Genomic DNA, 25,006 nt, shown 5'->3' on the forward strand with positions numbered 1-25,006 from the left:
CACCACATCACAGGGTGGGTGCTTGGAGCTGATGGAAGGCCCAGCACTCGGCTGCTGGTAAAAATAGGGCTGCTGCTCTTCTGCCTTGTTCAAACATAGTGGGATGGACAAAACCCAGAACTCTGTGGGAAAATGGCCGACACAGAGAGCCCACAGTCACTCCCGTCTGTGTGAGGACAGCCTCTCATGTGGGGCTGTTGTCACTCCAAGGCCTGTCACAGCCCTGTCCCATCCCACCCCACCTCCCCTCGGCCTCCTCATGGTGGCAGGGACCAGGAGAGGGAGGTGGAGCTCAGCATGAGGGTGCAGACAAACAAACGGAGTGTCTGAACACCAGGGAGCAATCCAGGTGTTTAACATGATCACCTCGTGCCCCTTTGGCTGTCTCACATCCTGATATCCTATGTGCATGCATGAAACTGGCAGATAGGACGCTGGGTCTGGGATCAGCCAGGTGGGATGCACAAGGGCAGCTCACATTGCACTAGATGCCCAAAATGTAATGCCCCAAAGTCCACTGTCTCTGTCTGTGGGCAGGTAGCTCATCCCTGCTGCACAGAGCAGGGCTCAGCCATCAGGACCATGGTCTGCAGTGTCACTGCAGGTGCTGCGAGGAGACCCCCTGACCCGGAGCTGCTGCACCAGAACAGGGCAGGGCTGAGGTAAACGTGCCCACAGCCCATGCTCTGAGAAGCTGTCGTCAAAGTTTTTGTTTGATTGATTTTTTGTTTTGTTTTGTTTTCCTGCCCACTTATGAAGCAGTAATGCACACAGAAGACTCTAGAGAGACTCAAGAAGACAAATGTCTGTTTCAGGGGACAGAATTCCTGTGACCACTTTCCACCTTCATCGAAGAAAGCTGCATTTCTGTGTTTTGTAAAATTACAGCAATTCACAGGATCATTATAAGGGAGCCTACTGTACCCCATAACATATTTCATACCTGTCAAGAGAAAGGTAACTACTTGCATCTAACTGAATCCAGCACATCCTGAAGACGACTTCTTATCTCTCATCTGAGAGGTCAACCAAGGATTGTTTAATACGTTTTTCATGATAATACAAGCTGAAACAGGATCTCAAAAGGATTAGCATTTCTCTAGGTTTAATACTGCTGCCTTTCTAAGATTAAATAAATAAATAAATAAAAATGACAGCGGTCCTATTGCATTTACAAAACTTTATTCAGGAATTTTAAATGACCTACTATTTCTAAAATGATAAACACAGAAACAGAGCTTTAATGGTGTCAGAAGCACGTACCTGCAGCGTGGCTTCTGGAGATGGAGTCCGTTTTATATGACCAAAGCTGACCGATCATTTCTCCTTGAGTTTCTGGGATCAAGGTAGATGTACTTAGCTCACAGTGTTTCCACTCCTGCAGTTTCGGAGATCTACCACAGGGCTGAGGGCTTTCTACGTGACAGCACGGAACACAACTCACATGGTTCCTAAGCTGAATGCCAGCCAGGTTAGCACCCTAATGGGGGCATGGTCACCACATCAACACAGCACAATAACCACCTATAACCCAGGTAATTGTTCTGGACAGTGCCCCACTAACATGGCCACACTTACTTCTAGACCCGAGCTACCTGAATCAGGCAGGTGTGTTCATTGGAGAGCTTGAGGCCCTCCAATAATGTGGTGACAGAGTGCTTTGGAAGCACACACAGCTGCTGTTTCCTGAAGGGATTCCAGGTGTATGTCCGCACGAAAGATCACTCTCCTGCCTGGAGTCCAGGAGGGATATCACATCTTATCTTCCTACGTGCAGAACATCTCAGCCAGCAGGAGGAGGCCGCACCTAAGTTGCCTATTAAGAATGGTTCCTGGCCCATGCCAGGCTTCGGGCCACGCCAGGGAATTGTCTGGGAGACCACTAATAGTCACGGGTCAAATCTGTACCACAGAGCGTGCTGATGGTCTTACAGTATGGATGGGTACACACATCAGCTCCCCTGCTCTAGGCCTGCCAGAGCAGGCAGTGTTTTGTTTCTAGCAGAGACACAGCCATGGCTAACATGGTTTTGAAGGAGCTGAATTTGGACTACATCATTTTGACTGTCAGCAGGACTTACCCTTCCAGTGTTGCAGCTTGATCACATGACTTTGTCAAGCTCTTGCAAAATAATGTGCAAATACACTGTAACCCAAACCATGACATAATCAGATCCTCATGCTATAAGAAACAACATGTTCCAGAAGTTCCTGGGAGTTTGGGCAGAAATGGAACAAAAGCGAAACTCTGTTTGTAAAACACAGAATTTCACATAATGCAGCTGTGCATCTGGGCAAACGAAACCAAGAAATTCCTACTGATCAAATCTGTCTATAGGAGTGTTTCTGCAGACTAAGATTGGCTGTGAACCATATCCCAAATAATTAATAACTCATACCACTTTATCATGGATTTGTCTGTGCAATTGCAGTATTTAAGTAGATGCTTTTGTGTTAGATGCTTTTGTGTTAGATGACAGTGTGACTGTATCTTGTCTTTTCCTTTGTTTTCCACTGTATCTTGTGACGGTCCCAAACACTCTCTCCCACTTTAATTAGACACATACTCCATTCCACTGCTACCTGCAGCTGAAAATGCTTCCTCCTGCCTGTTGTAACCTGGAAGCCCGCGTCTTCCAAGACTGTAAGCCCTACAGAAAATAACTACTGTAATATGCAGGAATATGTCATCCCAGGACCAGAGCAATAGATACGACAGAACTGAAGATGATAGCAAGAGAAAGATGGGTGCAAAATGTGGGCATAAGGTTAAGTCATTTGCCCGAGCCCTTCTCTAAGAACTGTTCAGCTGAATTCCCTTCCTGCCTCCCCTGTCTTTCTAACTAAATTAATTTAAAAAAGCTGCACTGTGTTATTGGATGTAAGTGCCAAGGTGCTGGTAACCAGGGGGCTGCAGGGGTGGCCTCTGTGAGGAGAGGTCAAGGCTGTCCCATGCCTGACCTGGCCAATTCCAGCCGGCTGCAAAGGACCAGCATATAGCAAGATGACAATAGTGCACACATTGTCTTTGTGTTGACAGGTGTGTACTGTCTTTGGACTACTGTCAAGGAGCAGAGAAATGTAATATAAAGGCTGCAGTGAAACTGGGGTTCACCAGAGACAGAAGATGCCACACTTTTCTGTATTTCTTATGCTAAAAGACATGGAAGGCCTCCTGCTCAGCTGAATTGAACCTGCAGCAGACGAAGTCATCTTTTTTCCTTTCTGTCCTGCTGCTGGGAGAGAACTGCAGAACAGGGAAGACTTGCAGAAATAAGATAGGTGGCATCTACTTCCTTCTTAAGCTTCTTCCTTCCCTTCCCTTCCCATTCTAAACCCTGAAAACCCAACCTAATTGCAGAAATACCTAGCAGATTGCCAAGAGACTGCAGAATGGCCCTGGTTCAGCTACACATAAACTAACAGTAAGATACTTTCTTCGGTAACAGTGTGTTTCACTGAATTGTGACCTCAGAGATGAACAAGGTCATATCCAGCATTTTCAGGAAGTCAATCCACACACCTTAAATAAATTGTGGCTTTGAATGATGAATATGGGACTTCCAACCTTATAATATCACTTTGAGGTATCTCACAGTGAAAGGTGAAATTTTAGAGACTGCTGCATTTCATACTATCACCATATGTATTTCTGAAAGCAAAAGTTTTATACATTTGATATAGTTTGCGCTGAGTTTGAGAGCCTGTGTAGTTTTTATGCAGGAATAAAAATAAAATCTGGTGGGGTTATTTATTTTTATCTTCAAAAATGTATTTTTTATATATCGTACCATAAATAAGAAGTGTTTCACAGGTATTTTATCAAAACCCACTAAAAAGTCATCACAAAGGAGTATTTTTCTGCTAAATCTTTTAAAAGGAGAAAAAATTATGAGTGGACCATATATTATTCTGGAAGCAAATCCTCTCCTAGTTCTTCATCAGCAAAGTCATCTTCCTCAGTTCTCTTTCTTGCTGCAGTTTTCGGTCTTTCTGCTTGTGGGCCAAGTGGATCTACGTAGGAGGCATCTAGGGTTTAAACAAGCACATTTGAAACAGTTACCTGCAAGTAATTTTAGTTTTGCTTTAAACATATACAATCAAACATAAGACTGCTTTTTAACATGACACATCTGTAAAAGTGTTTTTGAAATGCAGACTAGAAAGATCATACGAGCACTGAAAGCAAATACCACATTTGGGAAGTGAGGCACAGCACTAGGGCAAAGTTACCTGAGTTCTGATGATACGAGCTCTTTTTTTTTTTTTTTAATTTTTTCCACTTTTTTTTTCTTTATTTTTGTACAGACATTAAGTGAGAATAAGACTTCAGAAAGGTACATGGAACAGGAAGGTGGTGATAAGCTAGTCAAGGAAGGGCATTCTAGGAAGTAACACATTCCACAAGGATTAAAGTTTTTAAATCCCTTATACCCATTTGAAAACGCAGCTTTAAGGTTGCAGCAGACAAATATCAAAAGTAAATAAATATTTACATAGGCCACATTTCTTAATATCTATAATTACTTTAAAGTGAGTTCTACAGAATGCAACTAAATCGGGGGGAAAATGCTTTCCTAAGTATGTAATTATACTTGCCCTTCCAATAACTTAATTTTTCTAACTCTCCTCTCTTTGAGGGCCAGAAAAGTCAGAAGGTGTAAGCTGCCCACTTGCCTATTTCTTTACTGCTGCTACTTTCATAAGGTTCACTTGTTCCAGGCAAAGCTTTTAGTTTGGCACTCAGTTTTTCCCCTTTGGTACCACCAGTATCTGGAAGAAAAGAAAAAAAATAAATGACAAGTAACATGCTGTCATGTTTTGTGAAATCATGATACAAGAACAAGATAAATTAAGCCACTATCTGTCAAACAAGATTTGGATGAAACCATCTTTTCACGATGGATACAGTACTCATTTGTAATAGTAGTTATTACAACACAATGGATACTGTGTGCATGCATGTGTGTGTTCTAATGTCTTTTTTTCTCCTAATATATAGCTTTATTTATTTTGGAGTAAACATACTAAGCTATTTCTGCTTCAAATGCTGACATTTCACTTGCTTATAAATTACAGTCACATTTTGGAGTTAAAATAACCATGATAAATATAAGCACTGTCACAGTGCATTTTGACATTTTGTATGCCTGTGTGCTTACTAATATATTAGTCTGATCCACCTGTTCAATGCTGTCAAGGTTAAATACAACATTAACTTTGCTTTAAATTAGAAGAGTATATTTGGCATGTGTTGTCTGCATGGCAGGCAGGCACAGTTCATGTATACAGACCATCTCGGCCCTGCATCCTGCTGTAAACACTGTGCTGGCAGCTCAGCTTGCAGTGGGGCCCCTAGGAATGTGTCAGCTCTGAGGGCTGCCTCGTGCCCAGACAACATCAGATTAACATTCTCTTGCCACAGCAGTATTCCAGACACTTTAAATATTCTGTTCACCTCTGAATCTCCTTTTCACATTCATGGCAACCTTTCAATCTCACTTGCTACAACTGATTTTTATTCAATTTTTTTTTTTTTTTCCTCCTAGGCAAAAATGTTTCATGTTTGGCTTGGTGTATTTACAAGGCAGGACATGCCATGCAGCCAAATACAAACACACAGCACAAAACAATGTGGTTATTAAAACTCCATCTGTAAGGAAGAGAGATGGGTTTAATTCAGCAAACATTAATTACACAGTCTGGACTTGGCAACACATTTCCATTGTCTTACTTACTACAAATGTTCTTTTTATGAATTTAGTACTATTTTAAAAAAATATTCTTCCACAAAGTGCACAAACCTTCATTTCTCTATAAAAACTACTGCAGACTGACGTTTAATCAGGCCTAAATTGGAAGAAAATGCTTCTGCTCTGAAAAAGATCTACTGCATACAGCCTAATACATATATGTCAAATGGTTAATACATTTACAGGAGACAGATTATGGTTGAAATTTCAAAGCAAGGGAAGTCAACTTTAACATCCATTGACCTCCTTTTGCTCCATTCTCTGTGACAGGTGTCATGGAAGAAGTAAATGCCTAGCAAAGGATTTGAATAATCTGAATAAACCAAGGCGTTTGATTGCAAGGGGATCAATCAGAGGGCTGTGAAATTAAAAAGGCCCTCCTCTTGATTTCAGTGGGCTTTGAAACAGGCCTGCACAACCGGAGGTTAGTGCTGAGCTTCAAAGATGATGTGGATGAAAACATGTTGAGTACAGTTAGAGGGCAATACAAAAATGGTTTACAGGGAGAGGAATAGAGTAGAAATACGCACAGAGCCTTGTGAAAGGGAAAACAAGCAATTTACAAAGTGAAGAAAACTGGAAGAAGTATGGAAGAGACACAAAGATGGGAAAGATACAGCAGAAACCACAAGAGGGGAAGACTGAACACGTTGGAGGAACTGCATTAATGAGAATCATAGAATCAGTTAGGCTGGAAAACACCTTCAAGATCAAGTCCAACCATCAACCTGACCTGAAAAGTCTCATCACTAAACCATGTCCCTTAGTGCCACATCTACACATCTCTTAAATACCTCCAGGGACGGGGACTCTACCACTTCCCTGCGCATCCTGTTCCAGTGCTTGGCCACCCTCTCCATGAAGAAATTCTTCCTAATGTCTAGTCCAGGCTTTAGGAATGTCCATTACCCCCCTGGCATAACTTGAGACCATTTCCTTGCATCCTATCAATTGTCACTTGAGAAGAGACCACCACCCTCCTTGCTACAACCTCATTTCAGGTAGACGTAGAGAGTGATGAGGTATCCCCTCAACCTCCTCTTCTCCAGAATAAACAGCCCCAATTCCTTCTGTCACTCCTCATAAGTCTTGTTTTCTAGTCCCTTCACCAGCTTTGTTGCTCTTCTCTGCACACACTCAAACAACTCAATGTTATTCTTGTAGCGAGGGGCTCAAAACTGAACACAATATTCAAGGTGTGGTCTCACCAGTGCCACGTACAAAGGGACAATTGGTTGGTCCCAGAAAGGAAGAACTTGGTGTAGTGAAAATAAAAGATCAAGAAGATGGCATATCTAAGGTTTTCTACTATGAAGGAAGTAAAACAAAGTTTCAGTGATATTACCCAATGAAGCTGAAGGATTTGGTATTAACCAAATGAAGAAGAAAGGATGGTAGACAAAACAAAATGACTGAAATAAACCTCATATGCACAAGTTACCTGTACATCTTACTGTCCTAAATTGAACAATTTTAAACAACCTTTCTTAGTCATCCTAGGATCCTTAAATTTTATTAGGACTATATCCAAGACAGGAATAAAGCACTAAGACCAAATCTGTAAGACAAATTTTCTCCTATTTTCTCTTTCCCATCCACTATTAGATGTGCAACCCTTGAAGTGCCTCAACCTCACCAGCTTTGAATTTCCCTGAACACTTATTGCTATGATTGAGTTGCCCCAAATGGCCATCCTGAGCAGCAAGATGCCTGCAGGATGTTCAGCACGTGACCTCTGTGCCTAAATTCCCCTTCCAGTTTATGAATCAGTATCGTCAACAGGATTCTGAGTGCTATTACGGTGAGCAAATGTAACTGTAGGCACAAACGTAGCTTTTTAGGATTCAGTTGCCCAGACACGTTATTTACTGTCAGGTTAGTGAACTGAACTAGCCCACTAACACAGCAGAAACTTTTTTACAAGTTTATCAGCAAATTAATGCAGCTCACTTTACCTCTAGCGAGACCATTAAAGCAAGCGTGGAGGGAAGGTTAAGATCTCTTTTGGGAGCAGCCTACAGTTAGTTTGAATTAAGCTAATATATGAAACCATTTCAAGTCTCCAAAGACTGCACTATGCTCTAAGAAAGTGGAAGAAGAGTATCTTTCTTTTTAAAGTACATCTGGAAGAGAATAAGAGGTGGTTGACCCCATCTTCCTTACATGTAGATGTCAGACAGCAGCGCAGGACATGAGCGATCTGACTTCAATGCCTTCCTTCACCTGAGGGAGGTCAATCCCACAGCTCCCATCTTTCAGGAAGTGTCCTAGCTGGTGAGCCATTTGGGGTATGGCCTTTCTCGAAGCTCTGCCACAATACAGGATTTGGCTGCCAACATGGTAGCTATGTAAAATTCCGCTGACTATATAACTTTATCTGCCAGAAGTTTGAACCTCATCTTGAAACTACTTTTTATAGTTCTGTTTGTAGATCATCTATATGTTTATATTCAGTATACATATGTAACGTTGCCAAAGTTAAGGAACACTGGCTTGCAATGCAGAGTTCAGGATTTTGGTATCCTACACCAAATAGAACTTCAGGGGAAGAATCATTTTTAAGTTAGGTCATCACAAACACACTTACTTGTGAGGTACGCGGGGTGAGTTTTACAGTTTCTACCTGAGCTTCCTGTGGGGAATGAAACTTTTACTGAAGTAATACACAGGAAATAAACAAAGGTAACACTGGGACAAAGAATAATGATAAAAAGTCTGGATCAAAGGCCTTTTTTTTTTTTTTGTAGAATTTAGCTACTAAAAGTACAGTTTTGAGTGTTAACATCTGTCTGATTGCATTTGCCATCAAAGGACTACAGGTAAACATTTCTCAAACTGCAAACAAATTCTATATACACTACTTGAGTAACTGCACAAACCAATGCTCCTAATTAAATAAAGTTTTTGAATAATGGAAAACTCAGTGCTGAACTAAATTGCTTTCTTTATCCAATAAAACCTTCACTGTATGAATACATGCTCCTAATACATTTATGTATTGTGATTTTTTTTTAAAGCTATGTTATTACTGTAGGTTGTGTGGAAGCCAGTCGCTGTGTACCCACTCTGGGTTGAGAATGTGGATGCATGCACATAAACTGATTGCAGGAATATGGCTCCAGATCTTGGTTGAAAAAAACAAAATTAACTGATTAAGCAGAGCTTGGCAATATATTTTTTAAGATATATTTACTCTATAAAATGTTTATACTTGAGACTTGGATTATCACACTGACATCATCTTCTCACATTCTGCGTGCAATAGCATCAACTGGATCTATGCATATAAAGACACAAATAATATATTCTGTGTGCTGATATCTGTTACGGTACATTCCTCCTCTCATCTGGTTAAGAAGTCATGCCCATAATGTTGTATTTAGGATATTAATAAAATTATGCATTAAATCTATAATATGTTCTGTTCATTCAGATTTGTTCAACCTCCAAACAAAACCTAATTTGAATTAATTCCTCCCCATACAATTTAAAACAAAATACAAACCAACATCAAAAGAATCAAGTATAAAACTTAGTTTTTAAAAAATGGTTAATTTTACATGGCAGAAAAATGAATAAAGCAACATATTGCAAAAGTAACCCTGTCTTGGAATAATCCTATTTTAAGCACTGACATACCTAGCAAAAAAAGATTTCAAATTTGTGTGTTTCTGTACTTCCAGCTTAGAAAGATGTATACAACATGTGTATAACAATACAAACCAATAAAATCCATGATACTTATCTTTTAAAGGAACCTCACAAGTTGCAATTACAGCGATGAGATAAATGCATCAGGAATTCTTCCAGTATGACAAAGGACATATATTAGAATTTTTAGTACCATTTTACTCATCAGGAAAGATCAAAAGGTAAGTTTGTTCAGTAGTCTATGTTCAAGTAAAATGTTCAAGTAAAAAACTGCATAGTGGGGTAATAATTTTTAAGATTGCAGATGTTACATTAAATCCAGAATGTGTTTAAATGCAGCTCTTTGCACCTTTCACATTTGGGATGAAGGCACCTTCTTTAGAGAAGAGAGGGCTTTGTTTTGATTTAATTTGAACAGTAACTTCCATATAGCATACAGAATATTGTATTAAAACTGAGGAAAGAAGTGAGAAGCACGTGCAATTTTTAGCTCCACTGCAGTTCATTTTGCTTTGAAATTTAGTTGAATGAAGGTTGTTTCTGGTGTGTCAGTTAAGCTGACTCCTTAGGTGAGTTCAGATGCAGCAAACAAATTAAGATATTCTCGTCATTCAGATACTTTTCCTTTCCATTTATAAAAAATAAAACCTAAAACACAACTCTTTTTTAAAAAACTACAAAACAGTACACACAGCAGATGGAACCACCCTACGACAATTTGTAATTAATGAAGCATAAATAGACACAAAAAACCTAGCAAATATAAGTGATCGTGCAGTTCTTGCTGCAGAGTAACAGGAGAATCTCCTGCCTCAACTACAGTGAAGATTATTTAGGATGCTTATTGCCTTAACACTCAGAAAGTGCTTGCATATTATTTGAAGAGATCCCTATAGGGTGCTATAGAGTGTTTGAATACGGGATGTTTGTTTGGGATGGACAAACCCATTTCACCTCTAATATCATCACAGCTGAAATGAAAAAGGGAAAAGACAAACTATTCTTGTGCATGTTCCTTCCCAAATTCATCTGGACAGGCTTAGGTAGCAAGGAGAATGCAAAATGCTCAGCCTTTCATCTTCTGAATCCTACGTTACTTCTTTGGGCTTCTGTCCGAGACTGCACGACTCCTCATACACACAACTCCCCTCTCATCTGGTACAAACCTCCCCATTCAGAGAGCAGGGCAAATGCAGAGACCAAGTAAACACTGCTACTGTAATGTATGCCTTAAGGTCATACTTTCACTTATCTATGAAAGGCCTTATGGTCTTGAACAGCAAAAATCTCTTACAGTAGTGAAACCCACAATGTCCTAACTTCCAAATTCTGGATGTTAGTATCACATCTTGGCAAAACATGGAAAAGAGAAAATGCTGAAAAAAGCTGTTAATTTTCTTTCCATTTTTTTTTTAATTAACAAGAAAAGTTTTAAGGGATTATATCAATGTAATTTCCTTCCAACGTGAATCGAAAGGAACAAAAATCATTAATCTGATATTCACGAAGAGAAGAAACATTTATAAGAAGAGTGAACAAATGTGTTCAATTTTTGGTAGGCATTTTAGATTTAATGCTTATTCTTCTCACAATACAAGAGTGGACTTTAACTGACACTCAGATACTAGTTTTTTTGGTTGCCCTTTTTCCATTCTGTCTACCATCTATGCATACTGTAATCATATTCTTCAAATTATGGTTTGGTGCATCTCATGTTTCTTCTGTTTTAATTTATATTGGCAAAGTAATAGGTGTACAAACTCTACAGAGTAAGGTTTTAAGTACAAACCTTGTTGATTTCTCTTTTGTCATAGCTTCCTCTTTAAAAGCAATTTTAAATAATACTTCCTGAAACAAAGAAGCCTGAAGTATTAATACACCTACTACAAATAATATAGAGACAAAATACTTGAGGGGAAAAAAGTCTCCTAGGGATGCCAGTAAGTATGGAGACACTGAGCTGGTAAGAGGAAAGAAATAAAACCTGCATCATACTTAAAATATTTGGAATGCATACACACTTCATTTAGCTAGTAAGTACTAAACTAAGGATGATTCCATGCTTCACTGGGTTCAGTAATGATGGCAAATCCCTCATACAATGAAGGAAAATGATCCCTTTAGGTCTTGGCAACAGCACTGGAAGAGATGAAACTCAAAATGCTTATAAATGTTTCTTTTCTTATATTGAAGTCATTAATATTTCCAAAGTGTATTAAGATCTTAAAATAAAGTAACCATTGTTTATATTTCATGCGTGTCTCCATGCAGGCTGTGTACAGAAATTTCTTGCACTGTAAAACACAGATTCATAACCCGGGTGAACAACACTAAACTTTGGACAAAATAATGTTTGGATCTTCAGGTTTCCTTCAGTCTTCCTCAAGAAAAGGCAGACAAACTACAACGTAGTCCTTAACGTTTGCTGCCGCAAGTGTGTAGCTTCCTCACTGATAAGGAAGACTGACTCCCCAGAATCAACATTACTAGTTAAAAATGTGTAATGCCTTTCATTCCTTAGATATAAATATATATATCTACATTCACCACAACTTTTAATTAAGAATCCCCTCCAAAAGTTAACTCCAGGCTCAGTACAGGACCTTCTTTGTACCTCTGCTTGTTTGCTGAGTCATTTGCAGAAAGGTTGGATCATTGGCACTGACTTTGTATACTAGCAGCTTCCCAAACATGCTCTTACACAGACTTGTTCCCAAACTGTTTTTTTCCATTCTTTCATGAATTTGACACAGTATCTTGAGTAACAATCTAAGAATTACTGATAGGACAAATTCTAGGTCAGTTCTGACCTTGCTTATCCCCTCATCCTCTTCGTTTGCATCTGCTCTTCTTCAATTACTCTGATTATGGAGGGTGGAAAGTAATCCCTTGGAATTAGTAGAGTTTGCAAAGTTCCTGAAGTACTCAACTTTTTTAAGGGGGAGATAATTTTTCTTTTTCCTCTTTTTTTTTTTTTTAAATAAAACTTTCCAGAGATATTTCTGTTTTTAAAGAAAGTATTGACAAAGTGGTCGTTTGTGGGATTAATGTTGTCTCAGCATTTATCCAGCTTGGTTTTCATTTATATTCTCCATTGCTAAATTACTGACTCTCTTACTCTCTCTCCACACTTCTTTCACTAAGAAGGGTAGATATAATGACAAAATATAGTTACAAGAAGAGAAACCCGTTGTGCCATTTGCCTGGATGCCTGATGCAATGTTTTGCACAGCACTAAATACTCTTGCCTGCTCTTCATTTCTATTTATTGTAAGCCGAAGTAGATCTCCACTTTATGATAAAAATCTGTCCTGATGCCCTCTCACACTGCTGTTTTGCTGGCACCTCTATTTGATTGCCTCATCATAGAGCTTATGTTATAAAGGAGAGTCCAGAAACATTTCCATCCCTCTGTTACTAATCTCACCTCCAAATGAATTCTAAAAGTAAGAACTCTTCTGTGATTCTGTTACCAAAATAAGGAACTTCACCCCAGGAATTGTTTTGACCTGAGGCCCAGAACAGGTATAATTCAATCGGAGCCGAACAATGTTTTTTTTCTACTTAACAAGAAATGATTTAAAAGTTTCCTTAGTGAAACTACTGAGCTAAAAAAGGAATGAGGTCTCTCTTAAGAATCCAGTACTCAGTCTAAACTCCTAGATAAATCAGGAGATCAGTCTTCCTAAATGCAAAATAATTCCAAGGTCATTTTAAGATGATTTCCATGACCCTACAGAATTGGATCAGTGTAGTAAAACATCTGATAATATAGGTGGAGAAATAAAATTACCACCTAAGAAAAAAAAAATCCATGAATCGTTTCTCTGTAAAAGGAAGGGAAGAAAAGCAAGAATTTCTAGGGGAGATCTTCTATGACACCCACCGATGTAAGATAAAACAAAAGCAGAATACAAAGAAACCATTTCCTATTTGAGTCAAAATGGATTTTTTTCCAGCTGGCCAAATTAGCCTGAAGTCTGGTAGTTTCCTTAGAACGGCAGCGGGGAACAGTTAGGTTTAACAGTACTAATGTTTCATGAATTTAATAATGGGAGGGAAAAATCATTAGTTCTGCAGTATGCAGACTGCCGAGTGCAGAAAAGGCTAAGCAGGCAAGCTTCCAGACTTACCTTGCTAGAGTTTTACATTTATGAAACTCAGCATTGTGAATCTATAGGAGCACAGAGACATAACAGTCAGAGAGTGAGCTTTTCTTTGTGGATGCTGCTAGGACTTCAAATTTGCCATTCTGGGAAAATGGGAGGAAGGAGCTCAAAGGTAGTACAGGGGTCTGCTTATTACAGGGTTCGTTGCACAAAATAGCCTCTTGAGCTTGTAACAAACACTGCAAAAGACTAGATGGTAAGCACAAAATTCCTTTTTCTCCATGCTAAATAAAGATACAATGAACTTCTGTAGTTCATGGCTTACCCATTCTGTTTCGTTTTAATAAATGACTCCTTATAGTAACTATTCCAAATTTCATCCCAAGTTAATGGAATAAAAATGTTCAAGTCCACAGTATTAAAAACAAGTCGGGATTTAGCTTTAGGGATACACTGAGATCTGCATATAAAATACCAACCTTAGACCAAATCCATGCTTTAATACTGGTTGAGGTTTTGTACAATAAGATAATCAGAAAGTCTGAAACAAAATTTGTGAAGTGCTTGCTTATTACTCACTGAATATTTATGTGCATTTAGAAATGTAAGGCGCTTTTACAAACGCTTTAAGAAAAACTATTTTCTTTAGAATCCTGACAAGTCTGGTATTTAAGCAGAGGCATTAAGTACTTACCGCCACCAGCATTTCCTTCTTTGCGGCTACGTGCACTGCCATCTCTGCCAGACTTAATGCGCTGGAGAACAGTGAAACAGGTTTGAAAAGAACAGAACAAAAAAAAACGTTTAGTAATATGCGTTAGAAATAATTATTGAAAACTCAACCTAGCTTATTACTAAAACAGGAGAAGAATATTAAACTAGGCTTACTATACTGTAACTAATAAACCTTGTGTATTCAAAGGATAAAATTATCCTCAAAGTCAGCGTTAAAAACAATGTTTACATAAAACTAGAGTCCTGTGAAATTCAAACAGAATATCTCAATAAATTATTTTCCTTCAGATAAAATTTATACAAGGAATGTGCATAAAAATAGTTCAGATGAACCTTTGTAAAGTACAGCTGAAAAAACAGGCAACACAGCCCTCCTTGCATGAGTTCAAAGTAGCCTCTGCCTATTAACGTCTTGTAAATCCTACAAGCGTTTTATTATTGTAAAGATTCAAGGGGGGGGAAGTAGGGAAATCTATAAAAAGAACTATTCACTCCATAGATCTTACAATTTGAATACTTGGCACAGGACTGTACTTTACAGCAAAATTTAATTTGCTGTTGAGTGTTAAATGTAAGATAAAGGTGAAGGCAAATACTTTAAAAACTATGCTTAAAAAGGCAGCCCTCTTGCACTGAGGAAGGTACCATAAACATCTTCCAGCTGTGTTTTTTTAGGGTTATTTGAAAACTTTAACAGTTTATCAAAGCAATACCTCTGTATCACATGGCAGAACTGGCTTCTCCTGGCTAAACACCAAATTTCTCATGCATGTATCTTGTGAGTTACAAGAAGGTACATCTCGGTAAGGGACTTTTTTATGTACAGGTACAAATACTTGGCATTTAAAATACCTGGCTGTTAATAAAGTAATCTCTGTATCTTTTGAATTCAGGATCTGCTTAAAACACGTGCACACTACCTAGCTATGTATTACTGTAGCTTCTTCACTCATTTTTTCACCAGAAAAATATCATAGAGTCTGGCAAAGCTGGAACGACACAGAAGTGAAAGAACTTCCAAGCTTCTTGCCAAAATGAAAAGGAAGAACCCTTAAATCAAAATTCACAGGACTCAGACAGGAAAGCAACATGCCTAGCATGAAACCAGGAATGGTGTTGGAACTACCCAGTCTGGGACCAGAATTCTCATACTTTTTATTTATTTTGGTAAACCCTCAAGTCTATAATATGTTCTTTCAATTTTGGACTAGGTATCCTGTTCACCGTCCCGTGAAGCAACATGCCCTTCAGGAAGAATGTACAGACTATCCAAATGCTGCATGATCCCTCAGTCTCTCAGAAGTTCAGCTTTTGTCTGTCAGAGGGAAGTGGTCCCTATATGACAGTACCCTCATGGTATTTACATCATTGGACTTTATTCCCAAAATGTTACAGAAGTCCTAAAGCTTAAGCATATGAGTAATTCCTGTAAAGTTCCAAGTGAGTAGCTTATAAGTCATCCATACTGAAGGCAGACACTTAAAATAGTCCAGCGATTTCCACACTAAAAATGCCTATTTCTCTCCTATGACTGCAAAAGAAATTTAAGGATGATTAGTCCAGACGTGGATGCCTGAAGGTAAATGCAGTAAATCCCCCCCCTGTGTTCGCACCTATCATCATTGCTTCACACCACACCCAATCAGTCCCCTCTTTTCAGTCATTCAGCTCTCTTAATGGAAATAAATGGTAATGTGTGTATACATCAACACCAAGAAGCTAATGTGAACTTTTACACTAATACTTGCCTTTTATTAAACTGAAACATGAAAAAGAAATATTAATGCATTAAAAAATAACATGAAGGTTACAGCAAAAATCCAATGCTGAGAGAAACAGGGAGAAAAACTTCTACAGTGAATGAACCCCGCAGACGTTCCCAGATTCTTGGCTGGAAGCATTTAACAACTTGCCCATATTTGAGAACTGAGTGAAATAAGTACTCCAGAATATTTATTTTGGTATAAAATCCATGTGGATACATTTATTCTGGCAAAATGATGCCAAAACAGCAAATTTTGATAAATTTCTACACAGAGACAAAGTCTGTGTGCAGACTTTGAAATGCAGGTATATTACACTGGCATTTATCTTTTTCTCTTTACTGAGTGCAATCAAGAAACCACAGGTTAGTCTAAAACTGGGAGCAGGAATTGAGTTGTATCTGGTTTTGTTAACTGAAACCAGTGTGTCTTTTGGAAACTGAGGTGGTGAAATATTAAATTTGATAATTTTAGAGCTTGAAAATATGGTTTATGACTATATGCCCATGAATGACAGGAAGAATTTCCTAGGACAAAAATACCTAGTAATTCCCAATGCCAGATGGTAGACATAAGAGTAAAACATGCGCACACACACAGAATAAAACTTCAAACAAACAAACAAAACAAACGCGGATGGAAAGCCAGATGTAATACCAATACTAAAAAGGAAGTGGAGGACTATTGTTTGCAAGATAGTATTGAGATTCTGTCTTGTGCTACCAGGCATCTAAACTGAATTCCATTGAAATCTCTATCATTCAGGTACTAAAATCCCTTAACAAAAGGTGGTTAGAATGAAAAAAGCAAAATAAAACAAAACAAAACAAAAAAAACACATACATGTGCTACAGAAATCTCAGTTCTTAAATAATTTAGAGAATTTAATCTTCTTTAATACTTGCTAATAGCTTTTTCCCACCAGATAGTACAGAACTCTGTTCAAGAAAGCTCAGGTTTCCAACATGAAATAAACATGAGGAAATTTTGCAAACTTATTACTATTATTATTTACAAATTCAAATATCACTTTTCTCAAAAGAAAAATGTATTTTTCTTAGAGTTGTCAACATTTGCAGATGTATGGTACATAATTAAAATATTCAGTGCAAAAAATGCTGGAACTATATATCAGGAACTAGATTACCTCCCCATCTCCAGGGACCTCTCTACTTCTTACCAACTAAAATAATCCAGTTTTCAGCTCATTTCATCTCTGAGCTTTCCCAAGTAAAGTACTGAGGTACTAGGTAGTATTGCAAGGAACTATAACTGATATCGAATTGATACTACCTAAAAACTAAGAAAAGCATGTTTAACACAGTTCAGAGAGGACTTCTTTAATTGTTTTGTAGAATAGGAATATTGTATCTGGTTATCTGCTTTGTTTACTGTTATTATGGGGGAGACAGATGAATATTAGCACTACTACATTTTTAGACTGCTTTCTTTTGTTTATTTTTTGAAGTGCTCAAATTTCACATTTACAGAAAATCCAAAGCGAGGCTGTAGCATAAATTTGGAATTGTTTGATCAGCATTCCCCTTTATGAGCTCTTTTCACTTCTGAAATGCCCCAGCCTACACGTGCATACTTAGACTCTCTAGAATTGAAGTAAAATTGAAGTAACTAAGGATGTATTTACACATTATCTGACATTGAAAGGGAGTCAGTGAGTCTTACTAGTTAAATTAGGTAAGACTTAATGTGTCCTAATGGAACTCTGCAGCTTTCAGACAATTCACTGGACAGGAAGAGCAAGCTTGAATACTCTACAGCTCAATAACACAGACAATGCTTCCAAATAAGAACCTGTTTTTAATTTTTAAATCTTACTTTATCACAAGAATAACAAGAAAACTATTAACACACACCCACACTGCTCTGAATACAACACAAGTTGTGATTTCACACCTTTCACCTTTAGTTTTTCCATATTTTTTTTTTTCAGTTTACAATTTGCCACTGACATGAATGATTTACTTCATACCTATGTGATTTATGTAATTCAATGTTGCAGTTTTGTATACAGCAAAAAGGAGTTCTACTACATGAACAAATTCTTACGCTCCCCCCATCCCTCTATAGCTGCATTATTACTTGGCTGGTAAATATACTTCGCACAGTCTGGCAAATAAGTAGGAAAGACGACATTCCAGAGAGGCTGAATTATGTGGGTGGCTCCAGCATTCCCATCCCATACACATAACCCATCTTTCACTGGTATTTAAAATCACAGAAAATCCAGTGCTCAAAAAAAATTCAGACAGATTTAATGCTGATGCACAATTCAAATGAATGCACTAATTCAAAACTAAGAAACCCCAAATTCAAAACAGGAGCCTCTCCAAAACAGGAGAAATTAAATAAAATTAAATAAAAATTATTTTATTTTAAAGCATCAAAAATACTGTTTTGGCTTTGTGCAGTGAAACTATTATTGCAGAAAGAAACAGGCTTACCTGCTCTCTTATTTCTTTTAACTTTTCCACTTTTTTGAGCTTTGTCATATATTCTTGGACTTCTTTCAGTCCCATATCTGTGCAGAGACGAACTAAAAATCGGAGGCCTAATTGAAAAGCAAAACATTGTTAGAAAAAGGCTTACGAGGAGGTCACACTACAAGTGCACTCTACCAGAACTGGACATACAAAACGGCGCATGGAACATTGCAAATAGCTGGGAATACCAGGTGACTCTAGCCCAATAGCACTATGCAAGTTACGATAGTATGCAAAAATTCAGCACTTTCTGTGATGCAACGTCTGTGTCCACAAACAGTGCAAATACCATTTATATACAAAGATGCAAGACATACTGAATACTTCTGGCTCAGAATGCTTGACAAAATATTTTGGAAACTGGAAAGCATAATAGCAGTACTAATTTATTACTGAGGAAACACTACCAATAGCATTTTGTTGGAAACAATTTTACAAATGCCAAATGAATCAGAATGCTTTGTTTCTTCTGTTGCTCTAGGTGATTTTTTAAGATAAGTATTAATTCTATAGAATAAAAAATACAGACATGAAGATCAAATACAACTGTAGCACGGAACCAAGAGGACTCCAAGAAACAGTCATCACCAGACTCCCAAAATTTTGTTGCTATTCCTGTGTTTGTCAACATCCCCTTGAAAGAACTACCTCTGAAGCAGAAACAAGCATGACATGATCCACTTCCCTCCTGACTACTTTCATAAATGTATTTCTTTTTTATTTTAGTGCTAAGTTAGTTTTCTGCTGCTTTAGTGAGCTGCACCTGTTCACTAAGGGATCAGATAAGCATTGGAACCGGCATAAGGAAGAGGGTTGGGTGCATATGGCCAGGGAGGGAAGAGTGAAGAACCATGGTTCCAGCAGCAGAAAACTGTTCTATCGCTTACATTTCTTGTCCAACTGCTGCCTCAGTTTTGTAATTTGTAGAAACTACATTCAGAAAAATAGTGACATTTCTAAAAGGTTTAGTAAATACTCCACTCCTCTGAAATGTCAGTGACCACTATGAACATAACATTTTGCTTATAACTTTGAGATGTCGTAGTACTAAATTTCTCTTAAACAACAGAGCTCTATGATTCCTCTTTAAAAAAAAAAAAGTACATTTGTTAAAGCAGAATGACACAATTTTATTTTAACATACAATAAACACTCTTCCCACATAAAATTTAAAATTGTAGGCTTATTGGTGACAACATTGTATTTTGGAATTAGTAAAACTAAAGGCAGTGTGGGATGCAAAAGGATATTCAAAACAACCAGTGACAGCCTCTATTTTCTACAGGGCTTTTTCATTTAGACTACAGGTGTGACTGGTTCAGCAAAGTGTCTTTTCAAATGTTTCTTCAAATATATGTTTCTCATAGTGCAGTTTGAAATTCTCTAAGGATTTTCTCTAGAGACCAACTACTTGACCAACTATACTTAAAAACCCAACCATAAAATCACATCCTCTATGTTCTTTATGAAGGCTTTGCTTTGGTAAAAACAATATAATTTTCTCATATATGGAAACTTGCAGTGTGAGTTTCAACTAGTAGAGACTAGAAGCAAAAATGCATGTATTTTTCATCTCTCTTCTGAGAAAACAAGTAAACAAGTAACATAGAATCTAGCAAGTATGCAAGAGAATGAGCTCAACTGATCAGCTACAGTTAAAGTGTATTTTCATCTTTCTCCAGCATTATCCTAATATTTCTTAAAGCACACTTCATTAGTGTTACAAAAAATGGGGCAATAACATGAATTTAAAAAAAAGTTAATGAAAATATTTTTATATGAAAAAAACTTACATCATATGGATTACTACTCAATGAAACAACTTACATTCGACATTCTCTGGGAATTTTCTGTGAATGACTTTGTATTTCTCTAGAGCTTTCTGGTAATTACCTGCAAACAAAACAAATATCTCCTACCCACATATCCAAAATATAAAAAAGAATATCTGATGAGGAATTGATACAGTTTGATTTCACTTCATCTTGCCAGTTTGAGTACATGATTTAATATTATAAAAGCAAATTTGATAAAAACAAACTTAACATTCTTTAATTACTACCTGATAGTAAAAATTAAAAGCATTTGAAAATAGCCCAAATTATTCTGTGAAAAACAGTTTGCTGATTTTTGACCTTTTTTATACCTGCCTGTACAACCTCAACTTCCTGTGAGGCATCTACCAGATAAGATACATTAAACACACCGTGGCTTATCTGAGGCTGCAGAAATATATGGATTGATCAAATAGAAATGCGTAACTGCTGCACTCTGCCTGTATTTCCTTCAATCAGAATACTTGTTTCTCTCTCTCATTTTGTTTTGCCCAAACAGCAGTTTTCACAAATCTGGTAGCAAAATAATTAGACTTTAAGACTTCTGCCTCCAATTTGGCTCAGATTGATCATTATGCAAAGGACTGACAGAGCCTGAGAAGCTAAAAATTCATATCCATAACATAACTGACAAAAAAGTTTGTTCAGATATCACCGTTTTTATTTTCCTAATGTGAGATAGAGATCAATCTGACTTTCTATGTGTTAACATGATAATCTGGGAATTTTGCCAGTGAATCATAAATGATCTAAAAAACAGCCAAAAACGTGTTTCTTTCCTGGGAAAGAAGTTAATCTGCTTCTTTTTGGATGGTGCTGACTGTTCTTAATTCACTAACTTCCCCAGGTCCCGTTCCTTCTTTCACTGTTGAATTAAATATCAGTGAGAAAATACAATTGTTTATTATGGAATTGAGTCCTGCAAAGTTCTAAAGAAGGAAAAAGGAGAATGACAAAATGGGTCAACAAGAAAGAAGAGTATTATTTACAGGATTAAGTGATGAAAAAAACTAGAAAGATTAGTCTCTTTCTATTTTGCCTGTTGACATACTATATTCACAGTAAGAAAACACATTAAGACTGCTTTTTGTTTGTGTAATGCAAATACTACTATAATATCTAAAAATTACAACTACTGTTGGAAATGAATGGTCATTAAACAACTTTAAAATCTCATGACTACGTTAGATCAGATGGTACTACTAGTTACATTAAAAAAAATCTAGCAGATGATTTATGCTGCTTTTTCTTCTTTATTTTAATTATTTAACAGCATAAAGAGTATTTTATGCATATGTCAGTAAAGGCATACTTCTCAGAGTTAAAAGAGAAGTCACACTTTATTGCATATAAACAAAACATTTCTAACAAAATAATATATAACAATTTTTAAACAAAGTTTAGACCAGTATTGACATCAGACAGAAAGATCAAAAGGAAAAAAAAAATCAAAACATCAAACAAAACAAAATAAACCTTCAACTAATTACTAAAAATGTTACAGAACTTACCACTTCTTCGATAGCAACTGGCAACCATCAGCTGCCACTTCACTTGTGTAGGTCTGCACATAAATAAATAAAATTATGCACGTTGCCAAACAATAGGCAAAACATTCTGCATAGCATTTGCGAAGACCTCCCCACTTAGAGCTTTCCACTGTGCCATCACCTAGATGTGCCATCACCTTTCTATCTCCATTTTAAAATGTAATGGCGATACTTACGGCCAGAGAAAATATGAGACATTTGCTTATATACAACAAAACTGTGAGGACTCCTTCCTCACTCTTCTCAAGATAGCACGCAAATTAGGAAAATTTCATGTCAATTGTGTGAAGGTATTCTGAAGCTGAAGCACTTCTCATGTGACTTACAGTTTAGCATACCCAAAACACACTGCACACTATCATTTACAGGACAGTCTTTGTATTTATTTCCTTCAGTCCCTGCAGTCACAGCATAGGCCTTTTTTAACTCTAGCTAATCTGCTTCTTTGCCTGACAGTCACCAAACAATCTTGGAAAAGTCATCTGCTTCACATTTTTCAGTTTCAGCTAGATATGTCTCCTGCAAACTATAAAGGTAGCCAAACAGACACCAACACCATTCTACGGAAGTTTATTATGCAGTCCAGTGTTTAAATTCTAGAGAGAATAAGTTGTCAGCAGTCAGCATCAGCTTCACAATTAACTTTAGTAATGATAGATCTGTGTATGCTGGTAAAAAAAACTGTCTAACATCATCTTAGAAGGAAATTCTAAATGCTAATTATTGTGATTAAAACACTGAATACATTAAATAATGTTAAACTAAAAAAATGCTGGTCATGACTAAAGCAAAGTTATAATTTTTTAAATGTAATTTTATTTACAGTTAGAAGTGATACTTATTCAGCAATCCATGTCAACATTCATATTTATCAATTAGCATATCTAGACTATTTTTAATAACAAATAAACACCCAAATATCTATGTTGTGTTATGTACTAATAATATAATCCCACAGAGAAATAATTTCTCTGTATTACAGATAGATTACAGTTACAGATAATAATGAAGAATTTCGTATGCCAATTATTCGTAAGTACTTTACAGTCCAAATACTTCATGCTTCATGCAAGGACTGACTGCAACTTGAAGCCTAAAATATTTAGATCTTTGCCAAAACAAGATTATGAAATAATTCTTTTTAGTTTCAGCTGTTTTTTTCCAGTTTCTAAGAGGGCTGTGAGCGCCAGCATCTGTGATCTAATAGCTTGACTAAAATACAAATTTTTAAGGTGGGCAGTATTTATAGTGAAAGGAGTACTAGCAAACCTCTCCGTAAGTGTTGTGTGCAAAAGAAGAAAAAATGGAGACAAGAACATACCAGAAACTGCCAGGCATCTCCTGGCTGTAAATGACTAGCTGGTGAAAAACCAACTGAGGCCTACACCAGGCTCAGATGCCGATGTATGTTCAGCAACAAGACCCCGTATTTTGATGGAACTTCTTTCATCTCTTCTAGGGTATGCGGTGTCAACACACTATCAACTACTGAAATATTTGTTACTCTATGCTACCAATCTTTTCTTTGCAATTTGTACAGATTTGTTTGTAGGACCAAGTGATTGCAGAATGGAAGAATAATGCATAATGGAATATTTTACAGCTGCTACATCCATAATTTCAAATATTTATATCCTCTAATTACAATATGAAATTACATTATTTTAAATGTTTCGTTATTTTAAATGAAAAATTAGATTTACAATAGAATCACATTGATCATACCCTGCACAGATAAAGATTTGAAAACATTTTCATGACGTAAGAAGGAGTCTAAAGCACAACACCACCAGCATGAAGAAAACAGTCTCTGCATCTATTTGCATACTGTCAATTGTGGTAAGCAACACAGGTATGGTGAAAGGCCACACCAATGTATTGTGTAGCTTCCCCAAGCTGTGACTCAGACTGAATGCTAAACATCAGGAATATGATCTTAATCTAGTTTGTTCATTTAAAAGCAGTTTATGTGATACCTCATTTAGGAGTAATGCATTGTTGCTACTGGCATGATGGAAAGCTAGTGAGTTTGGTGTATTGTTTTATTTGCTTTTTAAAGAAGTTTTCTGAGATTTTGTGCTTTTATTATTGTTGTCACTCAAAACACTATGATTGTGTATTACAAAAAGTAACTATGAATTTCAATCAGGTTCTGTATTTTCCGTGTACCATAAAAAGTTCAAAGTGTAAGTTCAGTGACCAATATGAGAACAGGCACAACTTCAGTTAACTCTTTGTTTAAAGTATATTTATGTTTACACTTTCCTAATTTTTAATGTTGTGAACTGTCTCCTATATTTTTTTCACCTAATCTGTATGTCTTTCTTAATAATTATTACCTTGAGTGAAATCTGTTTTCCCATATATTTTTATTGCAACCTTTAATCCCTATTTAAACCTATGCTCTTCTCTTCTATAGTAATTAGTCATTTCTAACTGAAGCCCCTTCTAAACCAGAATTAATATTTCATACTGAACATCTAACAATATATGTGTATAATCTTTCCTTGTTCATATGCTGTCTTGTTCATGTATGTCATTCACATTCACATAAGAAAAAGAATATCAAATATTAGAGCATCACAAGGCAAGTAGTAACGAGTTTTCCTTAGTCTGATTTTCTGTAGGTTTCCCAAAACACACAAGAAAAATTTAGAATCACAGAATCATTAAGGTTGGAATAGACCTCCAAGATCATCTGGTCCAACCATACCCCTACCACCAATGTCACCCACTAAACCATGTCACTAAGCACCAGGCCCAACCTTTCCTTGAACACCCCCAGGGATGGTGACAACACCACTTCTCTGGGCAACCAGTCAAATGCCTGACTGCTCTTTCTGAGAAGAAATGTCTCCTCATTTCCATCCTAAACCTCCCCTGGCACAACTTGAGGCCATTCCCTCTAGTCCTATCGTTGGTTATCTGCGAGAAGAGGCTGACCCCCAGCTCCCCACACCTTCCTTTCAGGTAGTTGCAGAGAGCAATGAGGTCTCCCCTGAGCCTCCTCTTCTCCAGACTAAACAACCCCAGTTCCCTCAGCTGCTCCTCACAGGACTTGTGTTCCAGGCCCTTCACCAGCTTCACAGCCCTTCCCTGGACACTCTCC

General features: G+C 37.3%; 1 protein-coding gene and 1 long non-coding RNA gene across 5 annotated transcripts in view; one reads left to right on the forward strand and one right to left on the reverse strand.

The window, feature by feature from the left end:
- The first annotated feature begins 1 nt into the window (after window position 1).
- LOC106040378 (uncharacterized) lies at window positions 2–1,168 on the forward strand. The gene is made up of 3 exons (XR_001209876.3): window positions 2–57; window positions 538–662; window positions 763–1,168. It is a non-coding gene; the product is annotated as an uncharacterized lncRNA (long non-coding RNA).
- A 2,569-nt stretch (window positions 1,169–3,737) lies between these two features.
- The window catches only part of IFT88 (intraflagellar transport 88), a 51,760-nt gene continuing 30,491 nt past the window's right edge, over window positions 3,738–25,006 (reverse strand). For all 4 annotated transcript variants that reach the window (XM_066989775.1, XM_066989776.1, XM_066989774.1 and 1 more), the window contains 6 exons: window positions 21,859–21,911; window positions 20,340–20,405; window positions 18,474–18,580; window positions 14,208–14,268; window positions 4,678–4,773; window positions 3,738–4,029 (listed from right to left, as the gene is read on the reverse strand). In XM_066989775.1, the coding sequence (XP_066845876.1) occupies window positions 3,908–4,029; window positions 4,678–4,773; window positions 14,208–14,268; window positions 18,474–18,580; window positions 20,340–20,405; window positions 21,859–21,911 (505 nt within the window). In that variant the 3' untranslated portion in view covers window positions 3,738–3,907. The remainder of the gene's footprint in view (window positions 4,030–4,677; window positions 4,774–14,207; window positions 14,269–18,473; window positions 18,581–20,339; window positions 20,406–21,858; window positions 21,912–25,006) is intronic.

The sequence above is a fragment of the Anser cygnoides genome, chromosome 1, assembly GCF_040182565.1.
Source record: "Anser cygnoides isolate HZ-2024a breed goose chromosome 1, Taihu_goose_T2T_genome, whole genome shotgun sequence".
NCBI lineage: Eukaryota > Metazoa > Chordata > Aves > Anseriformes > Anatidae > Anser > Anser cygnoides.